A 12,911-nucleotide genomic window follows, 5' to 3' on the forward strand; every position below is an offset into this window, starting at 1 on the left:
GAAAAATATTTTTATCAGACTTTTGGTTCTTCATTCTGGCTTTGTTATGTTATTCCCTTTTATATTCTTTCCATGTTATTCCTAATTATAACTTGGCCGTATGATTATTGCCCTGTAAATATATATATTAGATACCATTATCGAATAAACGTTTTGGCCATTTATCAAACATTTGATAATATATATTAGATAAGTAAAGACAAATAGCTAAGACCATAATCATGCATAACACTCTTGCAATAATGGATATAATTTTTTCTATTCAATTTCCATTTAATCCAGTGCTGTCATTTCCTATAACATCTTATTCAAAGAGACTTATAACATAAGAAACAATATTAAAGCTCTATATAATTGTCATTTCTGATCAAATAATGGACAGCATTTAAGTTAAAAACAAATAACAGCGGGGTTTGTAGAAACAAACAAGAGTTTACTTTCATTTATCTTTGCGACAGAAGATATAGTAGCGTAAGCTTACCTTTTGTTAATAGGTTTGCAAAAACATACGGCACATTAAACAATCCACTCGCTTAGTTAAAAGATGTTATATCGCGTACAGTTGTAATGTCCATGGAATAAAATGAAATGTTTTCCACGATACCATAACAGGTCAATCTTACGACAACTAATGCAATAATTGAACGGTTATCTCCCTTCATGAACGTCTTTTTTATAAATTTATACAGACATTCATTTGACATTTACAGTAACATTTCTAGCTTTCAAACAATTGTATATATGTAAAATATTTAAAGATATTCTATTTGGAAGCTTAAACTGTCATTCACCAGCTTTAAAGCAAACATCTTTCATTAGGTTTAAGTGAATAGTAAATCTGCATCGATAATGTCATTATCCATAAATATGAATGCTTGAAACTGAATTATTTTTGTAAAATATGAGAAGAAAGGGTGACGTTCACTGAACGCAGTCCAGACACAATCCAGTCACAACAGCAGGACACCCAGAAGCCATCGAACCAAAATTGGGAGAAGTCATATCTTATGTTGAAAAAATATTCTTATAATTTGGCGTTAATATTGACGAAGAACTTCATAAACACTGTAATTTTACAGCTATATTTTATTTAGTAGTATGTGTTATTGATGCATTTTTACTATTTGAGATTATTTCATGTGACAAAAGTTTTTAAATGATATTCATCCAACATAAAAATGAGGAATTTAAATTACTTGGACAAACAAAGCTATGCACAGTCGTATATGACAAATAGTGTTCATAGTATTAAAATGTATTTTTCTTTCATATGACACAACTGTAAGTTTGATAGATTAGTATAAAATTTCTTTACGTGACATATGAACAATATAAAACTATTATTAGATTGAAAATATCTTAATATACAGTAAGGTCTGTGTAAAACAAAAGTTGGTGTCCTTAACAATGCGTGTAGTAACGAACAAAACAGCGTACAATCACTTTTTTAATAGTCAATCTTTAACATATATTACTAATCCAACTAAACATAACCGCGAAAAATGGGAGCCTAACAACGGACCGCAATGGAAATAAAAGATTAAGGTCACTTATTTGTGTTATCCTAGGATTATAACTTTGATGTGGGTGCATTTCTTATACATGTTATATTGTTTTTATTGTTTAATCATGTATTGGATATGTGTTACCATGTTATAACATAATACTGAAATCAATCTATACATTTTTGTTTGTTTGTTTAATTGGGTTTTATGTCACACCGACAGAGTATAAGTCATATGGCGACGTTCAAGCTTTACTGGTGGAGGAAGACCTCAGGTGCCCTTCCGTGCATTATTTCAGGCACGAACGGGTACCTGAGTAGAACCACCGACGTCCCGTAAGCTAGCTGAATAACTTCCTCAAATGATAGAATCCAAAGTCCCTGTCGGGATGCGAACCAACAGCAGTGAGGGGAAAGTGGTTTGAAGTCATCGACCTTAATCACTCGGCAACGGACGCCCCTAATCTATGCATAAATCCAGCTTACAATATAAGATGTAATAAACGATGTCAAATATTGAGTATATATTAAAAGAATTAAATGCATTCAAAGAATAACTATGATGTAAATTTCTCAGTTTTAGTGTACTGACTGACCCGAAAAATGCGATAAATAATTTGATTTAAAAAGTTATAACTGTAGTACGATTTGTATAATTTTGATAAATATACTATATAATAAAAGCATTATCATTTAAAATGCTTTAAAAAAGAGTTAATTCAAAATATGAAATGTGAATTTCTTATTTTTATAATTTTATGGGGTTTGTTGCTATGGTTGGTAGAGGGTGTTATCTAAAGTCTTTGTATAAAATGAAAGAGCAGTTATTAATTAGTTTTTGAAGAAAATGACAAAATGATAACTATTAATCACTAGCGAGGTCACGCACGATTTAATTTTCAAATGATATAAAAGCTGTAACGGTATTTCCCCAGTTCGTGATAAACAAATGACAAATATTAAACAAATTTATATTTTGTTAATGGATTTAATACAAATTATTTTCTTTTTTTAATTGAAATTGTCAGTGAAATTTGTCAGTAGAAATTGTATTATCTCTGAAAGAATGAAAAACAACGTTTGGATTTAAATGAATGGTTGTTATTAGTTTTCGTTTCAAAGATAACGAATTTATTAAGAATATGATAAGACAACGTGCAAATTATTGTATAAAACATCCTTTGTAATTATTTCTATACAAAAATGAGCATTTTCACAGTGAGTTTGCAAAAGGTGATGTGTTAGCCACATGCCTGTGAACATCCAGTATATTTTGTTATTTTGTATGTTTGTTCGAATATCTTGAAAACTTTACTTTCCAAATGAATATGATCAACTGTAAGTATGGATACAATGTATTTGAGGACATTCTTCTATTGTATATAGTGTATATACACGAAAATATTTACATTTCTTGTGTCTTTGGTTCTTTGATACCACAATTACATTTATAAATATTTACATAAAATTAATCAAGACATCAAGTAAACATGTATTCATTAGAACGCCAATTTTGACCTTATTACGGGTATTGTACTAAATAAGTGGCCACGCAATTAGACACCGAGTAACCCTTAATGACATTTGTGTTCTTTTTTCCTTCGTTAACTTTTGGTCTTTAGAAATGCTTCTAAATAAGTTAATTGTATGGCTCATTAAATATGCAAATAAGTAAATTATATCTTATTGTGACAGTACACATTTAACTAGCCTTGTACTCTTGTGGAAACTAATAATCAACTGGGACATTCAGTAATTACATGGCATACCATCTAGTGAAACAAAAGCTAGAAACCAATTATCAGTAAACAGATTTTTGTACTTTGGCAGTCAGGTGAAGAAGGATAAAAAAAACTAAACCAATTGTTAAATAGCTCAATCAAAAATATAATTGAGCCGCGTCACGACAAAACCAACATGGGTTTGCATCCGCGCAGTCTGATCAGGATCCATGCTGTTCGCTATTAGTTTCTCTACTTGTTATAGGCTTTGTAAGCGAACAGCATGGATCCTGATCAGACTGCGCGGATGCACAGGCTGGTCTGGATCCATGCTGGTCGCAAACGCATTACGTTGGTTTTATCGTGACGCGGCTCAATTGATATGTAACTGTACTTGGTTTTCAAGGTCAAGCCATAAACTGTTTGAAATGTCCTTGCATTACAGGAATATTGGAACAATTAAAAAATCATCAGAGGACCTTTACTGAGGTTTAAAAGCCTAAAACATAAATTTTGAATTTCCTACATAATCTACTTGGGAGACTAAAAACAGGGTAAAAATAATGAAAAATAATCAGGATCTGATTAAATAATCGTAATTTTGTGCTATTCTCAGTCTGATATGAGTTTAAAACGTTATAACATTTTAAAGGTTTGGGGTCTTTAAGTTAGTTTAAACATATTTATTTCCCGAATTTTATACATATACATAACGTTTAAAATACAAATCAAACATTATTTCATTTATGAAAATGATTAGAACGGAATAATAAGCCTTAAAAATTTCTTCACCATTGAAGTGTTTTTAATATGTCGAGTTTTGTACAATATCAAGTCCTTACGTTAAGATAATTATTCTCGAAGAACACAGTGAGCGAATAATCTGATATTTTGAAAACAAGTTCAGACATACGTCAAATGATACTAAAACCTCGAATAGAATAATGCTAGTTATGTAAAAAAAAATAAAACAAAAAAATAAAACTTAAGTGGGGAGCTTTTAATGCGAGAAAGTTGTTTCATATTCATGCATGCATATATGGTTGTATATGGATATGAGCTGTATATGCTTAATAAAATAAGATATATGTTATGTCCTCTTCTCTTCTGCTATATCTAGTATATGGTATCAGACGTTAATTGATAGCACACGCGTTGCTCTTAAAAATTATGATGTACATTCACTAAAAAACCGAAATTTTCGAGCGAACCTATTTAGTTGTTCATTTGCTTTGACTACTTGACAAAAATTTTTTGCTGAAATACCCATATGACAAAAAACATTACCGATTAATTGTATTAAAGTTACATCAAATAAATTTCATAAAAAAGAAATAGCGACATTTCATTAATAAATTGGGTTTCATATCGACTCCAGATCTTATTTTGGTGTCCAGACAACCAAAATGAGTTTAATGAGCATACAAATGTGCAACCTTATTGTGGCAAATTCGGTAGTACAATTTCTGTTTGCATGAGAAACTCCGCCTTCGGATCATCGTACATCAATATTAAATCAACAAACATGACTTTAAGTAGCAGTCCTATTTTAACGGTATATTTCCGCATTGTAACGGATATTTTCATACAAATTTAATCTTTTTTATGAGATGATTATTTTTTCTGAACCACAGGCCTCGTGCACCGTGAAGCTTAAAAGGTAAAATTTTAAGTGTGTTTGCACAAGAAAATCTTATATTTGCTGTGTTCCGGATAGCAACTATAACACCATGACGTAGCGCATACACGAGCTGATTATAGTCTTTATTTGCATGTTTAAATTCGTATACGAACTTTAGTGTTACCGTGGGGTTTTCCATTTAAAATTCTTATTTATGAACAAGATTTGATGAGATTAACAACGATACTGTTAAAAAGGTTAATGAAACTGTAGAATGCTTGGTTTTTAGGCCGACGGCAAAAATATTTTAACATATTTATTTAATGTAGCTTTAAATAATATAACTGTTAACAATATAACTAATAGTGTATATCCAATTAGTTTGATTTTGTGTTTTATACTGTCTTTGTTCACATGTTATTACAATAATATTTGTATATTGTAATTTGTGTCAATCCAATAAAGTATACATGTATGTTACATGTTCTGTTCATGAAATAATAACAAGACAATTGGTGTTCAAAATACATGGCGAGGGAAGAATTTGAAATATTACTACTTATGACAATGCAGTATGTAATAGAAAGAGCTCGAGTGCGCGTAGCCCCTTTAGTATAAATCAGATTGCCGAGTGTTTTGATGTTCTTTGTTCACTGTTGTCACAATGTAAAAACCCCGGAAAAAGTAAACAATGAACGAGCATCTGAATATGATTTTTCTATTGCTATAACCCTTTCTCTGTCGTCACAATAAGTAGTCCCAAGAAAAAATGAGTAAAATCTATGGGTATGCTCTAGAGTGCGATAGTTAATACCTGCACTCTAGTTAACGCACTGTGCATGTTTATGTATACAATTTAACCCTGGCACATTTTCAACAGAAAGATCCCCAAACTATGATTAAGCATATAGCACATTTCAGGTGAGTATTATGTTATCATTCTTATGTCATCGTAAGGAATTTTTTAAAGGCTTCTTTGATTTGATAAAAAAGGGAAGGAAACTTATGATTTTAAGAGAGAATATTATTGACAAAATAATTAGTATTACGATGGCGTGCTGACGTTTCCCTTTGTCGAGTTTTAATTTCTAGCAGGAAAAGTATGTCATTTCTTGTTCAGTAGGTTTAAGATAATAATAATGATGAAGAATGAAGACCATATTAATCTAACAGAACAACATAACATAATGTTTCCAACGATGTAACAGTGATAAGATTATATGGATTAATCCGTTCATTACGAAGCCAGTTTCGTTTCCGAACCTTGAATATTACATATGAGCCGCGTCTCGACAAAACCAACGTAATACGTTTGCGACCAGCATGGATCCAGACCAGCCTGCGCATCCGCACAGTCTGATCAGGATCCATGCTGTTTGCTATCAGTTTCCCTACTTGTGATATAGTTGTAAGCGAACAGCATGGATCCTGATCAGACTGCGTGGATGCGCAGGCTTGTCTAGATCCATGCTGGTCGCAAACCCATTATGTTGGTTTTGTCATGACGCGACTCATATATCCTATTGATAATGTATTAGCTCATCAGATCTCCTACCAGATAAAACGGCAGCTATTGTAAATAAAATGAAACGTGTTTCTCACTTTAGAAATTAAATTGTACTAGATAACAATAGATATTTAGAAATTCGTATAACTATAACAGTAAAAAATATTCACATTAGTGACTGATTGCAGCATAAAAATATCATTTTATTTGAATAATTCTCATTAATTTCATGATTTTTCTCGTGGCATTGGAATTGATTTTCTGACATTTCCATACCAATTCGAATTCATTACAGGTGACGATGCACAAATGCATGTTTTTATTGTTGTATATTGAATTTCTAATCGTTTTGCTTGAATGTGTGTTATTTCTTTATGTACTGGATGTTCCGGAGTTGGTGAATATATTTGGTATCAAGTAAATACAAATGGTAAAACATAAGGTTATGAATTCTACAAAAAAAAAACTTTTATAATTATGCCCATTTGAAGATCCTAAAAAATATATAATTTTCCCGTGATATTCGGTGTTTTAAAAGTGACTATATAGGTTTGTATTAAATTAATGCTGAAAGTCTTCACAATTTCTAATATATTTATTTTCTTCAAATTAAAAAATTTAAATTAACTTTACATTAACTTTACAACCAAGAACACTCTACGAATTCGTCAAAAACACTTTTTCTTTAGTTCTACTTAAATATACCAGTTCCGCGATTTTTAAACGTATGTTCTTGACATGAACTGATTTCTTGATTGTTTTCCACAACACTTGGATACGAAATCGTTAAACGCCTTTCTAAATTCCATATTAAATACTGTATAAATGACCGGGTTTAGCATGGAGTTAACGTATCCGAGCCATACAAAAAGAACTTCTACGAATTCTCCAGGATGGCTGCAGCTGCTACAAAACGGCAATATAAGGTATAGCAAGAAAAATGGAATCCAGCACAGAACAAATGTAATCATTATTATTGCTAGAGTTCGTGCTGCCTTCCGTTCCTTTGACAAAGAAATTCGTTGCTTTTCTTCAAAGAACGCATGCATGGATTGTCGCGAGCGTGCACTTCGCGCTTTGTCCTTCAAAGCTTTTTTAGAGTCTTTTCGTTTTCTGGATATATTTTTCTGACTACTATCTGATACACTTCCATTTTGGTCCGTAGCATTCGTACCATTTTTGTCAGATGTTTGACACGATTTAAATGATCCATTGTTAAGTGTTTCTGAATTATTTACACATATTTCATTTAAATTGGTTGCTTCATTTGCCTCATCGTTTGTGCTGTCGCTATGACTTCTCTGGCTGCGAGATGTCACACTTTTCGTAGTTTTTAAAAGTGCCATTTTCGTCCTAGCTGCTTCCGTCCGCTGTCGTAAACGCTTTTTGGTTGCAAGGAAGATTTTAAAGTAAACGAATGACATAACTAATAGCGGGATATAGAAAGACCCACAAGCAGAGTACAATACATAACCTTTATCATCAGAAAGTTTGCAAGATTTCGTAGTGTCATCATACAAACGGTACGTACCAGAATCTCCCCATCCGAACACTGGTGGTATTGAAATCATTCCGCTGAGAGTCCATGAGATACATATCATAATCAGGACGCGCTTGATTGTTCTTTTCTGGGCATATGTTATTGGATCGTGAATTGCCCAATAACGATCAAGGGCAATTATGCACAGATTTAAAATGGAAGCAGTACAAAGAAAAACATCGCTTGTAAGCCAGATTTTGCACATTATTTCCCCGTATATCCAAAATCCTGCAATATTGTTGGAAATATGAAATGGCATAACAAACACTGCGACGAAAAAATCAGCCATAGCTAATGAGACTATGAAAAAGTTTGGCACAGTTCGTAATGGTTTGTTTGTGAAAACGGAAACGATCACAAACACATTTCCAGCAATGGTTATCACTGCCATGATAATCATACTACAAGTGCTGAAAACCATGTACCATGGTTGGCGAACATCTGAGTCTATCTCCGTAATGGATGTATTATTCTCCATCTTGAAAACTATTGTCAATAACAGAGAAACTCTACGTTAATTCTGATTCAAAACAAATCTAGGCAAGTCAACCATCTAGACCTAATAAGCTATTTAAACACTAAAACTGTCTTTCAGCATTTTAAACATCCAAATCATTTCCATCGTTAAACGTATTTCCATTGAGGATAGAGATCACCGTATTTTGTATTTTCAGAAATCAAAGACGCCGTTTTATTCCGCCAATTATACTCATCTGACGGAGATAAAATCACAAATTAAAACAAATCTGGCAGAATAAAATCTTATTACAACGTCTTCCTCGAATCTACAGTCCAATATCTGTTTTCTTTTTTATCTTTTCCTTCGCAAATAGCCACGTTAATTACGGAAGACTTCACATACTCACTTTAACCCAGATAGATCGTTTGATGATTTCTGTTTTTGGTTATTCTTTCACCAGAGAAATGAAAAGTTCAGTTTTCTCAACAAATATTTTGTTAAGATTAATGTTCAATTTTGTTTTGTTGCCTTGTGGAAAAACGAATTGCCGTGTATTTTATTGCTTTCGTGTAATTGAAAGTCAGATCATTAATTGCATTTGGGATTATTTTTCAAAGACTAGAGCTGTTTTCTCGAATTTATGAGACAGTAAAAAAATTAAAGAAGGTCACATATTGTCAACCACTTTCTTTAGATTTTTTGTAACCTTTACACTAGAAATTTCACGCTTTAAATGTACTAATACATCGTTAAACCATTTTTTGGAGAGAGTTTTTTTTTTCAAAAAAAGCTTGAAGATACCATTTAATTTTCTACGCTCACCAAAGTAAACTGATAAATTCCTTTGTTGATAAAACAATATTTTGAGTTTTAAATTGTTTAAACAATATTAATTTAACGTGCTCAATTTGTTTTCTTCACAAAGGTCTTGCCTCATAATAATTTTGTGAGAAATAATCTATTGTTTCAAACAGTGTTTGAATATTTCACAGCTTTGATATCTTTAGCATTCATTATAAATTGATTGTTTGGTTTCCTTGATCCGCTGAAGGTAAATGTATGTTTGAGTCGATCATATAATATTGCTGCATATAATCCATGTATATTTTCTTTGTAAACAAAACTGAAGTTTTCCTGCTATTCATTTAAGTCCGTTTTGCAGCTTTAAGTTCTTGTTGTAAACATTTTATTTAGAAATAGTTTTTTGCACGGAACACTGAAGTTCAAATATTATCCATATTTGCAATGTGTATTATTTAATTTAGTTTTCGAAATGTTTTGTATATATATTTTGATGTATGACAAACCGTTTGTTTGTTCATTAGTTTCGTTATATAGACGAAGCTAGGCAATATTTACACTAAGTAAGAAAAAAACTATGTTTGTTGAGTTTTTAAGTCGCCCCTTGTAAAACAATTGACTGGATTAATGAGTTTATTTCAACAAACACTTTTCCTTTGTTCTCGTTGTTTGATGTTTTCACATAATTTTATTATTATTTTTAATCTTAAAAAACAACATTTTTAATACAACTATTTTACAATAAGTTCGATTGCTTCAATATGTGTTTTAATTCCAAACGATAGTCCAATGAAAAATAAGTGTCCAATTCAGTTCCCCCAAAATAACAGTAACAGTCCACTTTAATTTATTGTTTCCTTGAAATAGCTTTTCAGTTCTAAAATAACGTTATTTTCGTATTTTTGTAACATAAATTGTACGAAAATGTTTTTTTTTTATAAATTAGACATGCCACGTTACAGTAGATGCCTGGCTATTTAACTCCAAGCAGAAATGCTGCTATTCTATAATCCACTAATAGCCGCGTCATTTCTTCAATCCAACATATTGTTTTGACAAGCCTTCTTAAATTCCAATCTCAAATGAATGCTTCGACAACGTAAACGACATACTAATGCCACTACAGACAGACGACAGAAATCTGTCATAAGAAATGTCCAATATCGTTTATTCTAACCCGCATGCCTCACTATCGTTTGAACATTCTGTTCAGCGTTATTGGAGATATCTGATTGGTTGTTGGCATTGTAATGCGCTTTAAGAATACAAATTTACGACATCAAGATATTGGTACAAAATTTTATTAGACTTGCATAAATCAAGTTTATATGCGTTGAAACACTTCCTTGCACAGTTATATACAAATATAGATTAAAACTCGCATTTATGGCACCGAGAGTCTTACCAATCTTAAAGGGGTACGGTTCCAGACTATTGGTTATTGTAATGATATTTTAATATCAAAAAAGATTGTCTGGTGTACCAGAAATAGGGGGTAAATCTGCACACAGAAATTAACTATAAGGTATCATACGATACGTAAAAAAATACATTACTGCGTTAGTCATGTAGAAAACTTGATGATGTAATAGCATTATGTTTTATTGTGTATGTACATGCAAGGTGTCGCCTAGATTGTAAAAAAGGAAAGAACAGCTTTGTCCATCACTTGCTAACCTAAGATCACAAAAGCTTTCAGAATTTAAATATCTTTCTCAGTTTGCAATGCTATAAAAACCGATATGTCATAGTGTGATATCCCTTGTGCATCGTTATCAGTTTTCCACTTGAGTAGTATCTTTAGAGATATTCAATCATACAAAAATGCATAACAGACACGGGAGGAAATTATATGTTGACGGTGTAGACTTTTTGATGCACAATTATTCATTCAAAGTTGAGATCCAGATTCCAATCGGCAGATGATTATTTACCCGGCAATATTGTAATATCTCTGTGATTCCCTGTCTCGTCCCCATTATTGGCTATTTCATTCAGTTTCATTTCATTCAGTTCTCTGGAATGGTATTTACTGCTGACCTGCAACTGTAACTAGTCTCTACCTTCTTCTTGATGAATTTATTGATTTTTAGGAGTATTGATTATTTGTTTCGTTTTCGGTCAGACAGTCTGTGGCTAAGCATTGATAGTGTCACCCTCCGAATATCTCTTTTAAATATTTTTCTTTTGTTTACAAGATTTTTACAAGTTTATTTAATACTCAGTTCATGAATAACATGACAATACAAGCTTTAATATATTCATGAAATAAACTAAAGAGACATATATTAATACGCATATACATATCGCGCATTCTGTTTTATACAAGGGATCCATATGTTTATATTAAATAACAATAATGTAACCAATACATGCTTTTTTATAGAGATCCGTCATAAACTCAAATGAGATCAACTAATATACGACAGATCTTTATAACAAGGCACACATTGCAGTATTATTTCTAAGACATACATCATATTGCTTCGTTATTTATTATTAAATTTTGTAATAATTCTCTTAACAAATATGCATTCAAGTGCTTGTATTTATCATAATGTTTTGTATCTATATTCATTACATATTTAAAAACTATTTATAATATTAGGTTTTCCAATATATTGATGACCTTAATGCTATTTTCTTAGTGCATAAAATTCTTTAAACCCTTTTAGAGAATGAAATTCATCACCAATCTACCAAAAAGTAGTACAGCTAAAAGGTGCACACTTTCGCTGGTGAAGTTTAGTACTATCCAGCTTCCAGTTTCTACTTGGAGTCTTATAATACGGGAAGATAATTCTTGTGATTGCCTAATATAATAATGATTGTTTTCTTTACCTTTGAATAATAAATTGACATACAGCGCTTTGTGATACTAAGATATTTGGATTATGTGTTAAAACAATTTCCCTCAAATGTTTGTGTTTTTCATCACAGTTTAACAACATATTTCATGAATAAAATGATTTATCAAAGCTAATCATTCGTTCCAGCAATGCAATAGTATAAATAATTAACTTTGCCAAGTTATTTTACTATTAATAATAAATTTGCATCATAATTTTCTATAAATTGATACAGTTGTTAATAAAAGTATAGTCCGACCCCAGTTTTTCGACATCCCTTTATTCAAATACTCGGCATTATACGCAGTAGATCGGCGGTCCAGTTTGGAACTCTAGATATAGGTTTTTGACCATATATAAATTTTATAAAAATATTTAATTAGATAAAGCTTAATAGCCTTTAACATGCCTAAAGTTAGCCATTTTAAATTTAGAATAATATATTTAAAACGGGAAGCATTATTTTTAAATGTTATCAGTCCTTTTCAAACCATTTTCATATTTGTTCGTGTAATTACATGTATAAGAAAACACTACAGTGACCCTATAAAACTTTACATGTGACCCTATAAAACCCCGTACATACAATCAATGTTGTTATATTTTCATCCTCAAGGGATTGTTCGGCGTTCAGTGTCGGTGTCCCCCTCCATGTCCAGCCTTCATAGACTAATGATTTATATTTATTTCCACTTTAATATTTTTTTATACCCAAATTTTCTTTAATCTTACCCTTTTGCTCTGTCTTTGCCCTGTCCTGTTTTTGTTTGGGGTCCGCCTGGGCTCCTTGCCATTGGTTCTTGTTGCTGGGTCATATGGGGGTTGCGTTCATTGGACGCCGCCTTTTCTTGTTGATCTTGTTTATCATATTTTAATATGTTAACTATGTAAACATATTTTAAACTGCT

At 31.6% G+C, this 12,911-nt stretch overlaps 1 protein-coding gene across 1 annotated transcript; it reads right to left on the reverse strand.

The window, feature by feature from the left end:
* Positions 1-6,971: 6,971 nt before the first annotated feature.
* Positions 6,972-10,264, reverse strand: LOC132756771 (tyramine receptor 1-like). The gene has a single exon (XM_060747909.1). It carries the CDS (start codon positions 8,369-8,371, stop codon positions 7,073-7,075), a length of 1,299 nt encoding a protein of 432 aa, XP_060603892.1. The 5' UTR covers positions 8,372-10,264; the 3' UTR covers positions 6,972-7,072.
* Positions 10,265-12,911: the final 2,647 nt, after the last annotated feature.

The sequence above is a fragment of the Ruditapes philippinarum genome, unplaced genomic scaffold (genome assembly GCF_026571515.1).
Source record: "Ruditapes philippinarum isolate M1 unplaced genomic scaffold, ASM2657151v2 ctg1056_1_1_1_1, whole genome shotgun sequence".
NCBI classification, from domain to species: domain Eukaryota; kingdom Metazoa; phylum Mollusca; class Bivalvia; order Venerida; family Veneridae; genus Ruditapes; species Ruditapes philippinarum.